Consider the following 23801-nt stretch of genomic DNA (forward strand, 5'->3'; position numbering starts at 1 on the left):
GTTAGTTTTAAGATAACTGTAAATATTTCCTAAAAAACTATTACTATTGATTTCCTTGTTTTAAAATTTTTCATAAAAAAAATCTTTTGCCCCCTCTCTTGTGTATAGAATCTTATTTCTAGTCTTAAGATAGCTGTAAAATTTTTCTCTTTAAAAAAAATATTTCAACATTGTAACCTCCTAGTTTTAAATTTCCAAAATGTAAAAACAAAAGAATTTGGCACCGCCAAGCTAACGCATTTATGCCAAAATCAAAAACAATAAAAAAAATCGAAAAGAAAAGTAAAAAATGAAACACTTTACCAGTTGGTTCCTGACGAGCTGGTAGGTGAATTGATCCTTCGTTTCTTTTGTCCGTCACCCGCGTGACCTTCACACAGTAGAGTGCTGGTATAGCTCGTCTAAACAAAGCCGTCTTTCAGACAAGAAAACTGTTTAGTACCGCACTGCACTGCACTACTTGACACAATTTAACGTTTATAATGTTTATACTCCAGCCCTTGCTGGGATAAACACCTTCACCGATATCGCCTAACTCAAGGTAATGTTACAACAAACAACGCGCGTGTGTAAACTGAAAGGGCGCTCGGTTACGAATGTAATCTAGTTCATAACATTTATCATTTTCTTCATTTAATTCATTTTACACTGATTATTTTTTATTCATGTTACCAACTTTATTCATTTTGTTTATGTAATTTAGTTTATTGATATTATTATTTTATCAATATTAATTATTTTATTTATTTTAATTTTTTTTCATTTAATTTATTTTATCATTTTTTTAATTTATTTATTTCATTTTATTCAGCTTCTTCGTTATGTTAATTTTATTGATTCCTTTCGGTCATTCCTTTTATACATTTCATGGATTTTATAACTGTTTACCATTTTTTACCGCAAAAATTTTCAAATTTCATGTAATTTCTTGATTTTCTATAATTTATTAAGTTTATTCGAGCAAAACTCGAAACTGCGTTCATCTCACCGCTAGTTGGGTGCCCACTTTACCTGAGTTCTGCAAACTAATGAATGATTCAACAGTCATATGTGTAAGAAATGTCCCATCTCACTGTAAGGTGGATTAAGTCGGTTTTTAATTATGAAGCCAGTTTTATTCAACGTGGATTATATAAGCTGATAAAAAATAGGGGCTCGACTTGATGAGGGCAACGAGATGTTGCTTACGTGCAGAGAAAGAACATTCCTATCCTGAGGCTACATTCAAGGTTTTCTGAGTGTTTTGAGCTCAAAATTTCGAAAGTGCCATCGATCACGTATTCAAACGAAGAAAAAACTTCCTTTTAGTTAATCAAATACATTGCGAATGTTACCTTTCTTATGAAAAACATAATTTGGTTCACATTTGTCACAGAAGAATGAACGTAAGCCAGCAGCGGAACAGTTAATAAACAACAAAACTTACTGATAATGGATGATCAAAATAATATACCATGAAAACCTGACTAGCCGATAAGAAAAAAAAATGTGTTCAATATAAGAGAAGAGAGTGGTGTTTCTCCCAGCCAGTCGAGTATTAGACAGTAGAATTTCGGTGCTGCTTTCGCAGTTGATATTCAGTATAGGTACAAGTTCAATCCAGCGTTGTTCGTTCGATGTTAAAATCGTCCGCGTCGATCGCAGTCGGCAAACAAAATTTGAAGATCCAGTTCAACACAGTTTGATAGTAGTGAATATATTCTATATTTCAAAGGTATAAGTGGAATAGTGGTATAGTGTAAAATTGTGCTCTAGAATTTCACTGTAGACTAATAACATATATTATCTTCGTTTTCTTGTAGTGATTGTTCAAGGGTGTTTGGTAGCGTATGGTGAACTCGCTCTTAACTATTATTAACCTAAAAATGATGGTCTAGTTAGCTCTGATTACTTGGATATGTATCCACTTTCTTATCAATTTCATAATTTATTGGAGACAATAGTTCGTTTAGCTGGTTGCTGACTGGTGTAGATGTTATTTATAACTTCACCACAGCACTGCAAGAAGCCGGTTCTGTGCTTTATTTTGCTTCGATTTTGTTTTCGTCTATCATCTACTCACTATAACTCGAGTTTCGTTTTTGGTAATTTGACATTGACGACCGTGACCTTTCGTATTTCATATGTTGTCTGCTCCGACACAGATTTGATTAGCAACAGTAACTGTTTTGCGTAGATTCACAGCCGGATGTTTTTAATCAGTTAAATAGTATAGTTGATGAAATGATACAAACTATGCAGCAATTTTCAACCTTTGATAGCCTTCAATATTTGGAATATGTGACAACAATTTTGTCTACGATGTTAGAACTGATAAAACTCTAGCATCTATGGAAATTCTCAAAATTTAGCATCGCTCTATCAAACCGGTCTTGTCAAGATTAAAACTATTCTCGTATTCTGTGCTTTTTTTTCCATTATGTTTTGTGATTATTTGACACTGAACTAATAAGACTTAAAGTTGTTTCTTGAAAAGGCGAAAAAGTTATGTTTAGAATTAATATCAGCATGTGTAGTTGATTTACTGCAAATGTGACTTGGATAGATTCCTAGCAGACATATAGCACGTATTCCCGAATTAATTTATGATTTCATAAAATAAATCCATTCCCTGTCGGGCGATCTTACTTTGACCATAACCCCCGAAAAGAAAGATGTTGGAATATTCTTCAACTCTCTCTGGTTATCTTATTGACCAGTGCCTTTTCGGTTTTCGCGACGAAATTGTTCGAATCGATCCTCCGAATGATGTTCACTTATACACGTTCAATTGATCGCAGCTGGGGTTAAGCGGAGGAACAAGACGCGGAAGGATTTCGCTACCTTGTCTTCCGGTTTTCCACATTAGCGCTTTCTGCATCTTTCGGTCACGCAAAATCGTCGGACGCCCGGCATGCACTCTATGCTCTCACTTTTCTTCAGGAGCACCAGGATCTTGAATATGGGCGCGCGGCTGTATCCGCCCAACACAGAGTGCGCCACTATGACGGACTTCTTCACTCTACTTCACAAGCCTGTTGTTCGCATGTAAAAAGGGACGATTAATTGCATAAATCACACCGTCCTTGAACAAAAAACCTGATAGCGCCATTGATTCTCTTTTTCACAAATACTAGAGAGAAGGGAAACTAGAGTTCATTTCTTCTGGTGGAGTGTATTACGATGCTAAGAAGACCAGTTAATTTATAAAAGATTATCTTATTTATTAACCAGCAAATCGTGAAAACTTTACAAAAGGCAAATATTAAAGCAGTGAAGTAGTGGTGACAATCCTGGGACGGGAACTGCGGACATATGTTTTCTTTTTTTCTGTACATTTTATCGTTCAGCCTCACATATTTTAAACGGGATGCCTGCATTTGACGTTAGGTTCACTCATATCCGCACGACCTACCCCAGGTAGTAACTACTTCGCCAAATTCTGGTTTCTATCTATACTTCATCCAACAATCCTACTGAAAGTATATTGTTTCTATAATTATGATTAGTATGGTATTTCGCATTGTTTTAATGTTTACCCAATTTTACCGGTCAAAAATAACTGGATTACTACTGGACCTCGACAACGTGGAACTATCGACAAACATATGATTACGGCGTAAAAGCCATCTGTCAACATTCTCTTTGAAAGGCAACTCCGGACAAACTGTTATTGGCCGTCATTCAGAATAAAAGAGAAAAATCTTCTTTTTTGTTTACTACCAACATCTGTGGCTAGCAGATAACAGCTTGTCCGGAATTTTCACTCAAAGTGAATTTTGACAGTAAGCTCATACGTCCTAATCATATGTTTGTCGAGAACTAGCCACTAAATATCATTTTTACTCTAGGATAGCTAATTATGAGTAATAAATAACCTTTCCATAATACATTTCTAGTTACAGCTGGAACACAGTTTGAGAAGTTCAATATGGCGAGTACGTATGTAGAGTATATCCATAGTTATCGTTCTTTCTTATAACGCATGGAATGATTTCTTATGTTAATATCTTTTTGACGAGAATTTGTGTATTTATTTGTTTATTTATTATCTTTCAACTATCTCACACTTTTCTGATATACTAATGTGTAAAAAAGCAGTAAATTTAATAGTGGAACAGAGGGATAAATGGAACGAGTAAGCTAAACTACCTATATGCTAGTATATCTCAAATTATCCCGTAATTACAATTTTGCTTTCGCTTATGTCGATGTGAACTTGTTCATCTGTATTGACAAAAATTTGGTTTTTTTTATCTTCCCACTATCACACACTAATATTCCGTATGCGTGATACTGTTTGCAATGCAGAAACTAAAAAAATAGTTTTGATTTCTTTTATTTATTTTAAAGGGAAATGTTTCCTAAAGTCTCTAACTTCATTAATCCTCAATATGCTTTTGGAGCGCACGACAAATCTAATAATGAGTCTGTGTCCATATCTCGGGATACGGATGAATGTTTTTTTTTCTGAGGCTTGCTGTACTTCCGCAGTGGCGTTTAGAATAAACTTTGGCCTCTATTTTTTGAATCCAAAGATTTATTTGAAACGGCTCAATGCGTTAGCACAACTGAGCCGTGGGTCTTTTAATTTTTTACAATAAGTAAAAATAAAAAAGTAAAATGCTAAGAATGTCGGTCTGCCAGATCTTGTTGACGCAGTTTGCTGCTGCGTGTTGAGATCGTTTTCCTTGGCGGTGAAGCCGCTTCGGGGTCACTCAGTCTGCCTTCTCTCGCGTTATCGTTCCCGTCCATGTCATCATCGGTACTGATTTCTTGCTGTTTACGATCGAGGTTCTTATTTGTTTCTTGTTCTTACGGGTCGCTGTTGTAAATCCGTCTTCATCGGTATTTTCTTCTTTATTGGCGATGCTAGTTGTTGGTTTGGGAGCGGTTGTCGTGGTCGTTGTACCCGCATTATTGGTTAATTCAGTGGCGTAGCCAGGGGGGGGGGGGTTTTGGGGGTTAAACCCCCCCCCCCAAACCAAAATTAATTGGATCGAAAAAAAATTGATACTGACGAATTTAATTTAATATTCCACAAAATATTTTTGGAAAAATATTCTCTGATCACTACATTGGGAGCTGTGTTTAAAGCGTCATGAGAACTTTTGGAAAATTGTGGGAAGGGGATCTTGTAACTTATCTCTTAGCCAAAATCCCATAGTTATCAAATTACTTCAATGTAAAATAAAATAACTGTCTGAATTATTATGAGCTCATTTTTGGAAAGATGCTTCAAAATATGGATTAGAGACAATTTTTCGAATGGGAATCTAAATTTGAATAGGTTGATTGCATATAAAACATAAGCTTGTTTACCGAAATCTTACATACATTTCAACATTTGCTGAAAATGTATTTTTTTAGATTGTGTAGAGTTTAGACAACAATTCAATATGGTTAACAACAAGAATAACATTTCAGAAACTAGTTGAAAGCTGATGTAATTTTGTCTCTAGCAGGTCAGGATCGGTTTTATGAGCATTGGATTTTTGTTGTATTATCAACTATATGAATAGCCTCTTAGCAGGATGCAATTAATGGCATACTAAAATTTTGTGTGCTACGTACTAGTACTGCAAGTTGTGAGGTTGACTAATGAAGAAAAGGAAAATTAATGCTCGATAAATTTTTAACGGTCACGATCACATTCATTCGAAGCTGCCAAATTTCGATGTTAAGTAACATTGAAGAATTTCAAAACGTAAAACTGTTCATCTGCTGATAGAATAATTTTGACGGTTAATCCTCCTAGAAGTAATTATAGTCAAGCATTACTCTTCAACCAAATTTGGGTCGAGACTTAATGTCTCCAGCAAAGTTTTCGAAAGTGCTATTTCAAACAACTTTGTCAAAGACATAAATATCCCACATATTCAGAGTATCGAAATATAGTAGTAGAAAACCTTTACAACAAGCTATTCTGAAATTACTGTATTTGATAAATCTCTTCTGCGGTAATTAAATAATAAATTCACATTGCGTTCAAGGTGCCTTTGAAGCTTACAAAAAAATAAGGGAACTGGATTTAAAACAAATAATTCCCAGATATTAAAAGGACTCAAAAACACAAAGAGTGATTCCATTTTCAGGAGCTCGCATCAATTCGGCGCTAGCTTAGTCCGCCCACCAAGTTAGTGTCGGATTCTGATGAGATGAAGTCGAAACGCAAGTTTCAGTTCCATCCATCCATAATTTAGTTATAGGTTTTGTGTTCTCAACTCGCAATGATTGTTTCAAACAATTTTATTCGTAGCGCAGAAAAAAATAGTTTACACCTAAATTTTTCTTCACTAAGGAGAAATATAGCAGGTTAGATCGCAATTTTTGACTTCATTGACATATTATACAAGAAAATAATCTATAGAGGTTTGAAAACTGTTCCATGTTGACCCTTCTTGTTTGTAGACTGGAATAACATCTGTTAGACTACTTATGTTTTTGTGTTTTCAATAATTTATCAAACTCATATTAAATTTTAGCATTTTTTCAAAAAAATTGCGATTTTCATCAAAACCCCCTCCAAACCAAATTTCTGGCTACGCCACTGGGTTAATTGGATCGTTGTTTTTGGTTCATCTGAAGGTGTCGGTGGCTGCTTGTTAGAGTTGACTGTAGTAGATGAGTTTTGACTAGTTGCTTCGGCGCATGTGTTTCGGTATAGGCTGTATGGTTACATAATTGGCATGTTAGGATCTGCCCTGGATTTGTAATAAGTGTTATTTGCTTATAGGTCACGCCATTCTTCGGTGATTTGCATTCGATAGTCATGTAAGAAGGTATTGGTTTAGTCACTCGCATCCTCTCAATACGAACGCCGTTGGGAATGCCGGTAAAAAAATCTCCAGGTTTCTTTCGTAATAGATTCTACTACTCCACATTGCGACATGATTTGTTTGATGTAATCTTTCTTAGTGCGCGGGGCCAAATCATGTCATTTTCCATATGCACCGGGATCTTGATTCTGGTGTTATTAAACTCGACCTCGTGTTGTATGTTGTTCTTTTCAATGAAGTTTTCTGCCTGTGCTAACAGGCACGTAGCCAGAGGGGGGGCTAGAGGGCTAAAGCCCCACCCCGAAAAATTTCAAAAATAAATTTAAGAAACAACATGTTTTTCGGTGACTCTTAAAAAAAATGTATCTTGTTTGGTTTCAACAAATTAATGCGAGAATTGTGAGGAAGATTGCTATTTCGAACCACCGAAGACAGCGGTCAGGATATCTACTCAGTATGCTGAGTGTGATAAAACAGTTCCCTTCATGTTGTGTGACTCGTCGGAAGAACAAAAGAAACTGTTACTTTAATTCTTGCTGTGGGGATCTGTCGAATGATTGAGTCGCAGAAGCAAGAAGTAGTGCTCCAGCCAAATACAGAGGCTATTGACTTCCGGTTTTTTCGCATAAGATCGATCTTATGCGAAAAGACCTGAAGTCAATAGCCTCCGTATTTGGCTGGAGCAACATTCATGATGTGAAATATTTGCTGAAGGTGAATATGGAGGTTATGCTTACGAACATCGCCTTTAACGAGTTTAACCATGTCAGGCGTTCAGTGCTGATGCCATTTAACAAATTAGCCCAGCGAAACCAGTCATTTTGCATAACAACTTGAAACATGTGGTTGATCCTCATATATATGGACGATGAGAAAATCAATGCTCGGCTACAAGATCTGATACCACTTACTTGCACCGTGGCTATTAAAAGATTCCTGTCACATTTGGAAAAAAATTGTATTTATTATAAAGGATACATCTAGGAAGTAATTCCCAATATATTAAATGGTGTTTTTGTGGTGAAAATCTAGGTGAACAGACATATTTTCTCCAACCTGACCCTGCACGTAAAAACTGAATGCGATAGTATTATTTTACACATTATATCTTTGCATATACATAGTCTCCAAAACCATTTCCTGAAAAACAAACATTTGCCAAATTTTGGCTGCTGTTCGGATAATATTGACGGCAAAAACTATCTCAAAATCAATGGTCGGCACCGTCATTGAGGAAGTCGACACTCGTGACACGTCAGAAATTCGCGAACATGGACATGGCAGTAACCACTATGATGATAAGGAAGTGTACGAGATAGAAATGAACAACCACCGCGACACTGTTGGTTAGGAAAAATATTTCCCAGCCTAGTAAATAGTTCTCCACACGCAATCGCTAGTTGTTCGCACGAGATCTGTAGGACAACCATTTACGTTTTATCACTTTCATTCTTCACATCATGGAAATATATTTAAGATACAAGGCTTCATTTAGCTAATGCATTGAACCGAATAAAATAAACGAAATATATAATAAAAATGCAGAAGTTTTATAGAAAAGTGAGCTCAAAAACTGTCCCAAAATGAGAACTTTATCGCTAGTGGTTGTGTCTAACAAAACTCAGATATCATGTTATATATTAGCCAGAATAAAGTTAGTTAAAATATAAGCAAATTGAATTTCTGTAATAGGTTAGTGCACTGTACACTTAGTAAAAACATCAGGAATCTCACTCAAGCGTGCTAGACAAAAACATTTCCGTTAGTTGATGACAATATAGTCGAGAAGACAGTTTTTGTTTTCGCGTCATTTTAATGCAATAGTACAGTATTTCGGTTGACACTCAATTTCATTTTATGCGGAGAATGCCTTCCGTATTTAAACATGATTAGTCCGCAAAGTAGTGATATTTTAAACAATCGAACAATAAGCAAGAAAAATGCCAAAAAATAAACAAGCCAAAAAGTGGTAAAACAGTGGTTTTTCTGAGGTGTTCATCAACCCACGAATTGTATACCGTCGTATGTTACTAATTTTGTTGACATACAGAAACGTACATAGTAGCGGTAGGACTATCTGTTGTGATTTTATCCTTACTTTTCAACGGATGTCAATTGATGCTAAACCACATATTAGTCAATCAATCATAACAAACTTAATGTTGTAAGCAGCAGCATTTCTGTCTCTTTCGATGGTTTCCAATTAATGTCCATGTAAGTCTAAAAACGACGTGACGATACAGTGAACAAACATCAGTAGCCTATGACGGGGAGCGACTAAAATGTTGTAACTAGTTGAGTCTACAGTCAATAAGTTGGGATTAATGTTTCGATTTCATGTTTCCGTTTTATTTGTGTTCGTTATGGAGTAAAATGAGAGAGATGAGCTGAGATCACGAAGAAAAAGAGAGAAAAAATAATAAATAAATCGAAATCGACTCAAGAGCAGCTGTTCTATATTTTCTGGGCACTCAACTACAGAACAACAGAAATCATCAAAGAAAGTTGGCCTTACACCTACGTTACTCTTCGGCAGAGGTGAAGTAAGTGCGATGTATACCCGTCCATGTGTCGGAATAAAAAGATGCTGAAATTATTGAGCTTGTTCATATTTATAATATCTAGTTCTTTTTTTCAATCTAAAGTTTTATTTGAAACGGCTCAATGCGTTAGCACAACTGAGCCGTGGGTCTATAAGTAAAAATAAAAAAAAATTCTAAGAATGTCGGTCTGCCAGATCTTGTTGACGCAGTTTGCTGCTGCGTGTTGAGATCCTTTTTCTTGGCGGTGAGGCCGCTTGGGGGTCATTCAGTCTGCCTTCTCTCGCGTTATCGTTCCCGTCCATGTCGTCATCGGTACTGCTTTCTTGCTGTTCACAATCAGAGGTTCTTATTTGTTTCTTGTTCTTATGGGTCGCTGTTGTATATCCGTCTTCATCGGTATTTGCTTCTTTATTGGCGATGCTAGTTGTTGGTTTGGGAGCGGTTGTCGTGGTCGTTGTACCTACATTATTGGGTAATTGGATCGTTGTTTTAGGTTTATCTGCAGGCATCGGTGGCTGCTAGTTAGAGTTGGCTGTAGTAGATGAGTTTTGACTAGTTGCTTCGGCGCATATTTTTCCGTAGTAGGCTGTATAGTTACAGAATTGGCATGTTGGGGTCTGCCCGGGATATGTGATTAGCGTTGTTTGCTTATAGGTCACGCCATCCTTCGATGATTTGCATTCGATAGTCATGTAAGAAGGTATTGGTTTGGTCATTCGCATTCTCACAATACGAATACAAATGCCGTGAAAAAAAATTTCTAGGTGTCATTTGTAATAGATTCTAATTCTCCATTTGCGACATGATTCGTTTGATGAAATCTTCCTTCGTGCGCGGGGCCAAATCATGGATACGCACGTCCACCATGTCGTTTTCCATATGCACGGGGATCTTGATTCTGGTGTTATTAAATTCGACCTCGTGTTGCATGTTGTTCTTTGCAATGAAGTTTTCGGCCTGTGCTAAGCTTCTAAACGTGATCAAAACACAGTTTTTTACGTGATGTAGCTGAATGTAGGTAACTTCAGCGAGATTAAGCTCCATTTTCACTTAACTAATTGTTCCACTTACTGAACTGTTCGTGTTATCCCGTAGCACAGGCACTTTTGCTTCATTTGGCAAACTCATTTCACTCCGCAGCCAGGAGCAACGATACAATTTGTATGTGCACTGATATAGAACAATAGCTAGCTTGATTCACTGGTGCCTATAGCCTGCTATAGCGTAGCGATTTTTTTTGCTTCTGCTTTTTGCGACGTCAGAAGATAGACCTTCTAGTTCTTTTGGTAATACATTTGACAAAATTTCACGTACCGTCAAGTTACCAGTTACCGTGCGTTTAGGTGGATTTGACGTGACTTCCATTCCTGTTTTTTACCAAAATGAAAACCGCTCTCATAGTCACCGTAAAAATACCTATCTAAATACGTCACAATTTAGAAATAATATAAAACTATTAGCAACAAAACGAGAATAAGTAGTTGAGGACATTTGTTTGGCACCAGTGCACGTTATATGATCAACTCACCGTGTATTTAAAATTTTGATTCAACTTTAGTTGGAATGTTTCAATAAAACGATGAAACGAGAGGATTTGGGATCCGGATCTCTCCGATAGATTCAGGAAGCTAGTTCTTTAAATTTCGTGATTTTGAAACTGCACGGTGAACGAAACATGCACGGCGACTGGCGACTTGAAGGAAAATTAGAAGATATTAGTAATCAGTGTTTTCATTCGATTTGTAGACAATTTTCTTTAATAAATTAAATTGTGGGCAGTTTCCTTCAGTTGATTTAATCATTTAAATTTATATTTTGATTCTATTGATCACCAAAAATCCTTCTTAACTGGGGCTCTAATCTACCAGACCAAGGCTAGTCTTGAAAATAGTTTCATTTAAATAGAATATACCAAAAAATTGTGTTAGCATGATGCCTTAGAACTGGTAATACTCGCAGAACGCAAGACAAAGAAAATAGAAGTTGAACCGTCTCTGCGCATCTACAAATCGCTCGCTAAATCAGAAGATTTTGTGCGAATTTCGACATTCTCTTCGTTCGTACATTTTATGGATATTTTTCTACTCATTTCGGTTTAGCATCTTCTACGCCTTTTAAAGGTGTAGCTTGGAACACCTAGTGTTTTCTAGCACCGTCAAGCATTGTCATATTCGGTTAGCGCATAAATACTGTGAACTCTAGAATATACTTTGTTGTAACGAGAGTAAGTACTATAACCTTTCTTGTGACAATGAACATATTTTTAGGATTGTCTTAGATTTGAAATTGATTTCATTATGAGCTTTTCAAAATTTAATTTAGTTTCTAGTGACTATATCAAATTGTCAGAATTAAAAGCTTTATGTAAATTTTTTTAAGCCCCTCCCGAAACAAAATCCTGGCTATGGGCCTGTGTGCTAAACTTCTAAACGTGATCAAAACACAGTTTTAACGTTATGTAGCTGAATTGTAATTTTCAGCGAGATTAAGCTCCATTTTAACTTTAACTAATTGCTCCACTTCCTGAACGAAATCGTGTTATCCCGTAGCACGGGCACTTTTGTTTCATGTGACACGGAACCTCATCTTGTTAACATACCACATTCGGCTTCGGTTCTTATTGCTTTTGAAGGAGGGATTATTATATAAACGGTCAAAATCCTGCTGAATCTTTGCGTGCAATTCAAAAAAGTCTTCAAAATAAAAAAAGACTTTTTTTATTTTGAAGACTATTATAAATATGTACATTTTTTCGTTGAAAATCGTTCCTTTGGGAGAAATTAACGCGCAAAGTCGACATGTTTTTTCAGTTCGCATCCCGGATTGCAAGAGAACGGTTTGTTTGATTTTAACGAAACAAAATTACATATTTGCAATAAATTCTTAAAAAAAACTTTGACAATGGAAACTTTTGAAGTAGAATATTTCTAACGTTTCAATATAGGGACCCCGCTTCAAAATTTTCGGCCGGAATTTTACTCGAGCTTATGAACATGAATATAATATTGAATAAAACCATTTGATTTTTGCGCTATCTGAGTGGAAGTACGTACAACAATTTTGTAACTAAATGTACAATTACTGAAAATAACTAAAATAACGGATTTTGTGAAAGCAGTTATTATCGGCGCCTTCATTGGTCCGTACAGTTCGTTCACAAGCGAGCCAGACTAGTCACATCTCTTTGACGATGGAGGTAAACTTTTTTCGTTCGATGGCCGGCCCCTTTGGCTTCGAACTTAAACTGAACCAGGTGCAAAACCAGGGTCGTATGCGAGTGCAAAATCATTCGTCTGTTAACACTCGGTAGAATCCATCGTTTGCTGAGAAAGGGTCACTACGCCGAGCGTGTCGGTGTCGGACAAATCGTCTGCTTGGTAGCACTGATGGAATATCTTGCCGCCAGAGTGTTGTAGCTGCAGTAAACGCTGCCCTTGATAACAAGGATCATCCCCCGTCATCTGCAGCTGGCCATTCGAAATGACGAATAGCTGAAAAAATTGCGCTCCGGTGTGACTATTTCCCAGGCTGGTGTGTTGCCTAATATTCAGGATATTCTACTGCCAAAGAAGACTCAAAAGAAACCGAATAAATCGGCTATCACCAGAGAGAAGAAGAAATACGCTGGTGATGGTGGTGGTGAGAAGGCCAAAAGCCAAAGCTACCTCTGTAAAGGGGGTAGCAGCTGCCACTAAACAGAAGGCCACCGAACTATCGAAGGCTGCAGCGAACAAGCTGACGACTCCTGAGCCATAGAAGGCCACCGCATCACGAAAGCTGCCCCGCAGATCACCGTCGTCAAGAAATAAATTGGGTCATTAAGCCATATGCTGTTTTAATTTTTTCCGATGCAGCTGACGTTGAAGATGTGTAGTTAAACTTTTTTTCGCTAATAAATTCTGTTATACTGAATAGGATAACTAGATTTTTGCACAATATAATTGCAAATATGCACCCCTAGTGTGAAACAAATTCCGTAGAATGTATAATTACTATAAATAATAAAAAAATAGATTTTTATTAAAATCATCCAGCTCTCTGATTGGATAAAACTAATTTACAAGACAGCTGGAATGTTATAAATATATGTGACGACTGCCCTTCCAGTGCTGCCATTCGTTTATAGCCCACAGCACCAGCAGAGTGTGACTACAGATTGTACATCAATACGGACAGTAAGAAGAAGCCTCAATCGATTTTCGCCAGTACAATCAACTTGGCACTTATTCTTTGTTGAAAAATTAGCAGATTATTCGTTTTGTTCGTGCGGGGTATTAATGGAAAACTGCTGCCGAATAATTTTCTTGTGTCGTGCTAGTCAACATTTTTTTGTAAAAGTATAGCGGCGGTGGTTCGCATTATTATACTATTTATATCAGCCATTTTCAGAGCTCTAGCATGAATTATAGAGTAAGTTTGATTATTTTACGTTACCGACAGCAACCAGCATCAATGTACAAAGTTTGCAAAACTCATTTCTCTGAGATTTCTACTGATAATTTACTAACAAATTAGGCATTATAGCCCTTAAGTAGACCTGGTTGAACAATTGTTCTTCTGTGGATATACAAGAATTTGGTTGTGTTGCCGAGTTCAAGCGCTCCCATTCTAGAGCTGATGGTGTTGCAATTTTTCAGAGAACCTCTGCATCTTCTATTGCTACTGGTCATGAAATCGAACAAGTCAGTGCGGAGTATGACTGAAAATTTACGGTTGATAAGAACGGTGACAGCAATTTTTCGTTACACATGCACGGATTCATGAAAACAGATCACGATTTCGTGAGCTGGACGATTCACGAATACCGTACTAAGTTCCTAAAATTATGAATACTATACCTCGTATTCATGAAACTATTTGTATTTGTATGACTCGAGATTCGCTACGCAACATAATTTGCACAAATTTCATCTAATGTGGAAGGTTCCATCGTTTAATCATCTGCTTCAATTCATATTTTATCTATATTTACAATCCTCTTTGATGTGTAACCGCTGTAAATATACGACTCCCAGCTTGAGCAGTCGATCTTTGGCACTTTATATCAACACTGTGGCATATGTGATTCCGTTTCTTAAACCTGCTGTAACATTGCGTGCAGTAGGTCACTCTTCAATTCATTTATCGTAACAGGATTGATCAACCTTACACAGTTACCATAATGTTCTTTATCAATGCATAAAACATTATTAGATCATTTTCAACACTCCATCTGCAGACCGTGTATATAAATATGCTTTTCAAACGCTTACTAATATATCACTTCAGATTGTTCGCACTATTTTTGTTATGATCTGATGCTAAATCAAATTAATTTCTCCACTTATCAGCCACGGTAGAAATCATGACCCAGCAAGGACCGGTCTTTGACTCCAACTGCATGACGCTGACGCGATTTGTCCTGCAGGAGCAGAAAAAGTACAAACATGCAACCGGCGATCTATCCCAACTGTTGAACTGCATTCAAACCGCTATCAAGGCTATCAGTTCGGCAGTGCGTAAGGCGGGAATCGCAAAACTGTAAGTGATTTAACTATACGATGGGTGATGCTTTAGCTGAAGTATTGTTAATTTTTCACACCAGACAGGGAATCTCTGGGGACACGAATGTCCAAGGCGAACAGGTGAAGAAGCTGGATGTGCTTTCGAATGAGATATTTATCAATATGCTGAAGTCATCTTATGCCACATGTCTGTTGGTCTCGGAGGAAAATGATAATATTATCGAGATTGAAACCGAAAAGCAGGGCAAATATGTGGTTTCGTTTGATCCTTTAGACGGTTCTAGTAACATTGATTGTCTCGTTTCGATCGGTTCAATTTTCGGAATCACTAGGTATGCTCGGTAAACATATGTGAAAGTTGTGAAACTGATACATTTGAACTAATTTCAGGCGTCTCAACGAAAAGACAGATCCTACAGTTGACGATGCTCTACAGCCTGGTAGCAGCTTGGTTGCGGCAGGGTATGCCCTTTATGGCTCCGCAACAATGGTTGTTCTGAGTTTGGGCGAAGGTGTCCACGGATTTATGTACGATCCATCCATAGGAGAATTTGTACTAACCGACTACAATATACGTATTCCGGAGCGAGGCAATATCTACTCAATCAACGAAGGCTATTCTTCAACCTGGGATCCATCGGTGTATAACTATGTTCAGGACAAGAAAGACCCAACTAAAGGAAAACCATATGGAGCTCGATATGTTGGTAGCATGGTTGCCGATGTGCATCGAACGATTAAGTACGGTGGCATTTTTATCTATCCTGCCACTGCGGCCGCTAAGAATGGAAAACTTCGTCTTCTGTACGAGTGCAATCCGATGGCTTACATTGTGACGAAAGCTGGCGGCAAAGCCAGCGCTGGTAAGGATAAGGAAATCCTTGATGTTGTGCCGACTTCAATCCACCAACGCTGCCCAATCTACCTCGGTTCAAAGTTGGATGTTGAGGAAGCTTTGAGTTATATTAAGTAAGGATTCTTGCGAGTTTCGATTCGTATAAATGCTGATTAATAAATGAAAAATGAATAGTGAATTCGATTTGCGTGTTTGGGTTTACTCACAGATGTGAAAATCTGTTAAAAAATGATGGTAGTAGTGAAGAATGCAATTTCCACCCCTCTTTTGTCTCAAACACTCTTTTGCAAGTGCGTTATCCCTCAGTTCCGGGAACTATTTACTACTAGTGTATTTGATATAATTAAGATTTTAAACTTGCAAAACTTTCAACTAGCGCATTTATTCTACCTCTATAACCTAAACGACTTTTTACCAGTTCTAGATTTTCTTCATTTCGCATTCTAAAAGTATTTGAAATTCTGTGTAAAGAGTTTATATCTAGACTATTTGTGGGACTATTCAAAATAGTAGAATCCATGACCTTGACATATGTAGCTGCAAGCAGCCATGCTACTAAAATCTTTTCAGCAGATTCGAGGGTGAGGTTATCGTTATTTAAGATTCATTGCTGTAAGGTTTTATCTCTTAATCCAGTAACTACTGTGTATCGAATTGCCACTTTCTTATGATCCACGAAAGTACAAAACTCTGCTGGAAGTTTAACCGCTAATATGATGTCCTCAATTGTTTCATCTAATTGCTATGTTCTTTGATGGAATCAGAGGCGACGCTTCGGTACGTTCAACCTGTTCATTGAACAGGTTGCCAAGATCAGCGACTCGAAACCCATTTTGAGTTAACAGTAGCACGATAACTATTTTAAATGAAAGTAATAATATCTAAACCTTGAAGTTCGACAATTTCTAGAGCATTTTTTTCAAAACGACACATCTACAATGAGTGACTTTCTTCATTTGCTTTCTCTTCTGTTAATATGTAATTCGGTCACTTTAACATTTATCCCTCAACTCTTTGTATAATATGCTAGTCAAAACCACTGTCTTTCGATCTGTACTGTGAAATAAGTGATAAGTGATATAGTGACGCCGTAAAAATCGAAAGAGAAAGAAAACAAAGAGAGTCACTCATTGTAGATGTGGCGTTTTGAATAGAAGCTCTAGATTTGATCCGAACCATAAACCAGCTCAGCGTTTCCAGCGAGTAGAATTCAGAGATTTTCTGCTTTCCCATGACCGGTTCAACCAGAAACTTGCACGTACTCTCACCGCATGCTCTGGATGGAGCCATCTCGATAAGCGATGGATGGAATAGCAGGGTGAGTGTCATGGGTGAATGCTTTTTCCATTCTCTTTTGCACCGGTTCAAATCAAATATTGAACCAGCGTGCAGTGTTGCGATGTCCACATGGGCGTTGGAGCTGTGTGCAAAACGAAAGCGCTTTATAATTTTCAAACACATTGCGTCATACGTTCATAGCTGTCGGTTGTACGCTAGTTTTCTTGAGTAGCCTAGCAAAATATTTCTGTCCTTGGGACATACTAGTAAGCGCGTAGGTATAAAGGGCGAACACGAAATTATTGCGACACCGAAAATGTCATGCCAATTTTGTTTTAATGTTTAAAATCAAACCAAAATTTTAGGGTAGTTTTATACATATATTTACTTCAAAAATCGAAAGAAAAGGTAATCAATGGAGCCTTGAGTGTAAAATTGAACGCATTTTCGCTTGATGCCCTCCATCAAAGTCTTTACAGTGTCATCCGGTACCAGTTTCTCAGTTTTTTTTTTCCATTTTCTTAACATGTACTTCTCGTCTTTGACTGTCTTCTTGCTCTTCCGAAGTTCCCGCTTCATCATTGCCAAGTACTGCTCCACCGGGCGCAGCTCCGGACAGTTTGGCGGATTCATGTCCTTTGGAACAAAATGGACAGAATTGGCCTCATACCACTCCAGGACACTTTTAGAATAGTGGCATGATGCCAAATCTGGCCAAAATAGCGGGGCTTCGTCGTGCTGCTGCAAGAACGGCAAAAGGCGCTTCTCGAGGCACTCAGATTTGCAGATCTCGCCATCTACTGTGCCCTTTGTCACGAAAGGCTCACTACTCAGTCCGCAAGAGCAGATGGCCTGCCAAATGAGATATTTGGAGGCGAACTTCGACATTTTCTTCTTCTTAAATTTGTCGTCCACATAGAACTTGCTCTTGCCGGTGAAAAACTACAACCCCGGAATTTGCTTAAAATCGGCTTTTATATACGTTTCGTCGTCCATCACACAGCAGCCATATTTTGTCAGCATCTTTTCGTAGAGCTTCCGTGCCCGAGTTTTAGCCGTCGATTGTTGCCGCTTATCGCGGTTTGGGAAGTTCTGTACCTTGTATGTGTGTAGTCCAGCTCTCTTCTTGGCATGCCGATCTTTTTAGCCAAGTCACGGTTTGAGACGTTGGGATTTGCTTTAATCATCCGCTTCACCTTCGCCTCCGTCTTTTTGTTCTCCGGTCCCGGTTTTCTTCCAGCTCCTTTGCCGTGGTCCAACGACAACCGCTCCTGGAACCGCTTCAACACTTTGGAGACGGTTGAATGGTGAATGTTCAACATTTTTCCCAACTGCCGGTGCGACAGGTCAGGAAATTCCAGGCGTTTGGAAAGAATTTGTTCTCTCGACTCGCGTTGGTTCACCTCCATTTTCGTTGAAACAATACACATCAATAAGAAAGTGTGCAAAATTTGGTTGATTTTTACCCAATGGTAAAAAAGTTATGCCCTGTTGAATGTGTCGCAATAATTTCGTATTCGCCCTTTATGGTAGGTTCAACGATAATAATGAACCGTCTACTTTTGCTTCAAAGAAATTGTTTGTTTTTTTTTGCATTTACATACTGAAAATATGTCTACTGATGTTATATATTTTTTTCTCTTGTTCTACAGTAAATTGAGCATTCTACAAGACTTTTGTTGAACAATTCATTGATGGGTTTTGACAACCAATTTGTTTTGCTCAGATCCTGCGAACAGTTTCCTGTCACAAATTCATTGATCCTATTCGTTAGATGTTGGATGGAGTCGACGACGAAATAAGCATCTGATCAGAAAAGCGTAATGGAATCAAATTAGAGACGTTTCTGATCAGCTGCTTATTTCGTGACGTTTTGAGGGCCCTCATGATACATTGAACAGGTTGACGGTGGAACCACGCGTCGCCTCTGGATGGAATTAAATCTGATTCTATTTTGTCAAATCTCACGGCCCTATTCTGCGCGGCGTGTGACGTGAGACGACTAATCTCACCTCACCTTACGTGACTTTTCTCACCCTATTCTGAGAGTCGACTCGGGTGATGTGAGATTCCCCATTGCGGTTAAATGGGTGTCTCACGTCACCCGAAGTGACTTCAGAATTGGGTGAGAAAAGTCACTTAGAGTGAGGTGAGATTAGTTGTCTCACGTCACACGCCGCGCAGAATAGGGCCGTCAGTATCAGTTTAGCAATTTGCTATAGAGTTTCTACTAATTTTCCATTTAGAACCAGGAGTTTTAATTCTATAATGGGACCACCTGACGTAACAAAATATGCCTTTTTGGATTCCTCGGTAACGTTGTTCATTATGAAGTAATACCCAAGCCTCTCTTTCCAATCAGAGAAGTATGTACCTTTACGGCACAGCTCGATTGTCGTAACCATATTAGCCATCTTAAAAGTTCAGCAAAAAATTAAAACATATTAAAATATTGCGCTAATATGGTTAAGCGATGTTATGAGCATAAAAAAGGATGAAAACAACTCACCGATTTTTTGCAGATCTCGCCCGATTCGACCCTTAGCGATATAAAATTTTTCGCAACCTTTGAGCTTCGTTGGGATACTCGACCGTTGCTGATTCACTCCAAGACCCTTGTCGGAACACTTGACCTTCGTCCTTTGCCGGAATATTCGACTGTTGCTGTTGCACTTCACAGCCTTTGCCGGAATACTTGAGCTTCGATGTAAATTTTCAACCTTCGCTGGAACATTCGACCTTTGCCGGAATGCTTGACGAATAAACTGAACCATCCGTTGCACCGCTGAAGTTACGATGCTGTTTGCTCCGTGCCCGAAATATAAAAGAAAAGAAAATTCATTAGAATAGTTATAAAACACGTTTCTTAACCTATTCATGCCCATGTTGTTTGTGGACAACAACGTTTTTAAACAACTAACTTTTGTGAGGCAAGATTTGCTCACAAAAACAAATAAAACTAAAAAAGTGACTATTGCCTTTCATTTGAGTACTAACAATTTCAAAGATCAGCTCTAGTACTGAACCCAAGTAGCATTTCTAGTTTTAGCACACTACAAGAGCAATCTAAGTTTTAAGGAAGGCTTCAAGAATACCATAAAATCTCAATTGTTACTAGGGAAGTTATTGCAATTATTCTGATAGGACTCCGATGGAGCAGTGCTGCCAGGAACAGTTTACGTTGACGACGGAAAATGATTTTTTCATAAATCTTCGTTATGTTGCAATATTATTCAAAACTGATAAAACTTATTAATTTAGACTATCTTTGGCTACGTTTTCCACGCAATTGGACTGCATTGAGCATTGGAAGGAAAAAAATAAGCAGCTTCTAGCACTGCAGGAGAATCACCCATATCTTTGAAAAATAACTTTTCGTGTTTCTTGACCTCACCGTTTTCAAGCAAAAATAGTTTTGAAACCCTGCATGCACTAGAAAACAGTTGGGCATGAAAGGGTTAATTGTCTGAATAGAAACAATGCGTCAAATGTTTTAATCGCATGTTATTGTCTTATAGAATCAGCATTAAGCAAATTTTTTTGTCTAGAAGCTGTGTTTTGTTGTTTTCTTCTAGGTAGATGTGCTGATGGTCCTTATCCTGATAGTATTCTTGCAGTCTCAGGTGATCGATTTCGCGGAGACTTCGTATTTCATCGAAGTGGTAAGCGAAATTGTAAGCGAGGACGCGAACAGGTCCCATTGAGGAGCTCTGATTAAGTTTGGTTTCAGTGACTTTTGGTATTGATTGCGGTCGAGCATTAATTTGACACCATCGATATGCCGTTTGAGATTACGAACGTTGAGGTGTTCTATTCGAGGTAGCTTTGAGTCTGTCGTCATTATGAGTAGTAGTATGAAAGTCTTTGTAAAGGTAGTGCTTCTATGTAGATGATGCGTGGGAGGAATCTGCTGATACTACTTCAAAAAACACTGATGAGTCATTGCAGGTGGGAACTGAAACGGGAAGATTTTTAAGTTAGTTGATGTTGCTGACCAACGTGTAATCTTGATGACCATTGTAAAATTAAAAGAAAGGCTCGCTGATCCAAACACGAAAGTGAAACCAAATGCATGAGGAAAGGGAGATATTTGTGCAGACTTACCGCTCAACCGTCGTGACTCGCGTTCCTTTCTTGAGCACAGGGGTTCTGGTGTTCGGCCAGAACACATAATCATCTGCCACTTCCAAAACGATACTTATCTGATACTTTATAAACCATTCTGCTGCTGCTTTTTTCGCTGGTCTTGAACGTTCAATTCCAGTCTTCAAAATCATCACATGATTGACTGGAGTTTGAGGAAACTTACAGCGTTTAACCTGTCGACAAGTTACTTGTACTGGATTATGAAACGTCGTGAATAAACTCTTTTTGACCTTGTATTTAGCATCTTAAACGATGGGTATGTCTGCACATAACCGACTCACAAAACTTCTGATCCATGTGGTTTTGGTTTCACAGCTACAGTGCTGCCGTCATCCCGCGACTGACACATTCCCGTCTAAAACCTCATTATTGCACTTACTTTACCCACTTTAAATGTAACACCATTGAAGGATAATGGTGTCGTTTCTTCTGAACACGGATCGGACAACCTTCCTTTGTTTTACCCTGAGAGCGAGGTTTCGTATACAAAAAGTAGGAATTTTTAGAACTACAGTTTTGTTTTGATGAAAGACTCTTTAATGATCGTATATAAAAATAAATACTTAAAAACTAAAAATGAGCGAACAGCTAAAATATACCACATAACGTTTGCTTATGGATTACACTAACTGATATATACACGCGCGTGTGCGCAGTTCATCACGGTTTTCGCGATTTACATACCGTACAAAAATCTACGCTATACTTATCTGGCAAACAATTTTCGTGGAAAAAATGCCGACAGTTGAACACCACCACGTCCGTCCTTAGATGATCTGTAAAATAAAAACCCATTACACACATCGAATAAACTCCACAATGTGGGATGCAAATAGAATTTTGAGGAAGAAGCATGTGTTACCTTTCACGATAATATCTCGCCTACATAAGCCACACGTGTTTTCGCCAGTAACCGCCAGGGCTTTCTGCTGCACTTTCGATAGCCTCTCGTGCATATCGAAATAGTCTGATACTAAAATCTGATTGCAACCATCCTGTATCGAAACCTGTAAACTGAACCCGCAGAGCATCTTGATTATGGAATTTTTTAACCCCGGAATATTCTGACCCTTTTTAATTTTGTTAACCAGTAGTTCAGGATTGACGAAACCGGCAATGCCGTCTAGTAATTTCGTCATAATATAAGGCTTGTTGACAGATTCGTTGATCAAATCATTCCAGAGGTCCATATCATCGTGTTCTTTGCAAAAATCGATTGCCATTTGAATATCTTCCAGTTTGTGGATTATTATCGACAGGGCTTCCCTCGTATTACCCATTCTACCCAACAGATACACCATTTCAGGATAGAACAGTAGTTCCTTGCAGATATCGAATGCCTCTTGGATGGGATAATTGTTCGAGCGTTTCAGGAATGATAACAGTTTGCTTGGTTCGTATGCTGCATACAGACGAACCAGTTTCCAATGAAATTTGCCTGAGTTATCAATTTTATCGTAGGCATCCAGATACCTGTACAGATAGTCCTCTCTATTTTCGAGTTCTTTCACAACGACTTCCACTGGGATCTTATTCTTTTCCAGCAGCATGGCAATTGCTTTTTCGCTATCTAACTCAATTAATTGCACTATCGTGTCTTTGATCACCGAATAAAGGTTGTGCTTCTTAATCAGTTCAAAAACATCTTTATGCTGCAATCTGGAATTAAAAAATTTTTTGGTAACATTTAAAGCATAAAAATTTTATCTAACCTACTTCAAATACATTGTTAGGGCTTTATCATATTCCCTGTCGTGGGTATACAATATCGCCAATGCCTCCAATAAAATATTAGCATCTTTTTTGTTGAAATGGTCATTTATGGCATTGATGACCGCCTTAGTATTGTACAGCCCAGGCTGCCATTCCTTAATTAGTCTTAGGAAGCCTTCGGGATCCAGCTGTAGATACTCGTACAGTATCATTTCGTACACATGTGGATTCAGTTTACAAACGTCTGATCGAGGAATATATTTGCTCACTGAACGAAGTTGTTTCACCTTTACGAACTTGTAGACCTCTTCCTCCCATAGCTGTTTATCGTTTGCGAAGGCGCGTTGGCAAAGTTTAGCCGCTTCATCGTACTGCTGAAGGCTGAGTAGGTGATCCAGGTAGAGGCGTGCTACCGTAATAAGTGAGTATTTGCCGCCGCTTTTTGATATCACTTCCATGGCTTGTTCAAATTTCCTTTAAAATAATCCAAAAAAAATGTTGCGAAATTAGTTCTCTTAGACGTCTTAGATTTAGTCGGTTCGCAATGGAATATCTAGAAGAATCGCCTCTACGCCAGGCTGAGCCCAACATATTGAAATAGAAATGTTATGTAAACTAAAATATATAATCCAATAAAATTATATTTTTTTCGAGAGCTGTCCTACTGGAGCTGTAGAGCTAGGTACTCGGAAGGGCTCCCTGTCAGAATCACACACTACAATTGCAGACGAGACTGCCAATTGCGCCCACTAAAACACTGCTTTAGGCGAATTGCAGCGGGCCGTGATTCTGAGTGTGATATTCATTGTACGGTTCAGGTATGTGCGGGCGTAAAGACTTCGCGATCGCATGTATCATCGCGAAGGTTCGAGCGTTTGTACGTTAACGTGTTCGATCACGTTTGCTAACTTGTATGTAACTTCGCGTGTATAAATTCTATGTTAAAACGGTATGCCTTTCGCATATTCGTGTGTGTTCTAGAATGAACGCGTGGACCGTGAAT

At 38.2% G+C, this 23801-nt stretch overlaps 2 protein-coding genes across 3 annotated transcripts in view; one reads left to right on the top strand and one right to left on the bottom strand.

The window, feature by feature from the left end:
• Positions 1-1220: 1220 nt before the first annotated feature.
• LOC131679205 (fructose-1,6-bisphosphatase 1) lies at positions 1221-15844 on the top strand. Of its 2 annotated transcripts, XM_058959863.1 has the most exons (5): positions 1221-1714; positions 3879-3917; positions 14632-14821; positions 14886-15137; positions 15196-15844. In XM_058959863.1, the coding sequence occupies exons 2-5, from the start codon at positions 3911-3913 to the stop codon at positions 15776-15778; spliced, it is 1032 nt and encodes a 343-aa protein (XP_058815846.1). In that variant the 5' UTR covers positions 1221-1714; positions 3879-3910; the 3' UTR covers positions 15779-15844. The 2 variants fall into 2 exon arrangements, with proteins under 2 accessions (XP_058815846.1, XP_058815847.1); XM_058959864.1 differs by lacking the exon at positions 3879-3917 and having other exon boundaries at positions 1224-1714.
• A 5774-nt stretch (positions 15845-21618) lies between these two features.
• The window catches only part of LOC131679206 (vacuolar protein sorting-associated protein 41 homolog), a 32355-nt gene continuing 30172 nt past the window's right edge, over positions 21619-23801 (bottom strand). Inside the window, exons 8-10 of the mRNA XM_058959865.1 lie at positions 22802-23272; positions 21948-22744; positions 21619-21861 (exon numbers count right to left, since the gene is read on the bottom strand). Of these exons, the coding sequence (XP_058815848.1) occupies positions 21746-21861; positions 21948-22744; positions 22802-23272 (1384 nt within the window). The 3' untranslated portion in view covers positions 21619-21745. The remainder of the gene's footprint in view (positions 21862-21947; positions 22745-22801; positions 23273-23801) is intronic.

The sequence above is a fragment of the Topomyia yanbarensis genome, chromosome 2 (genome assembly GCF_030247195.1).
Source record: "Topomyia yanbarensis strain Yona2022 chromosome 2, ASM3024719v1, whole genome shotgun sequence".
Lineage (NCBI taxonomy): Eukaryota > Metazoa > Arthropoda > Insecta > Diptera > Culicidae > Topomyia > Topomyia yanbarensis.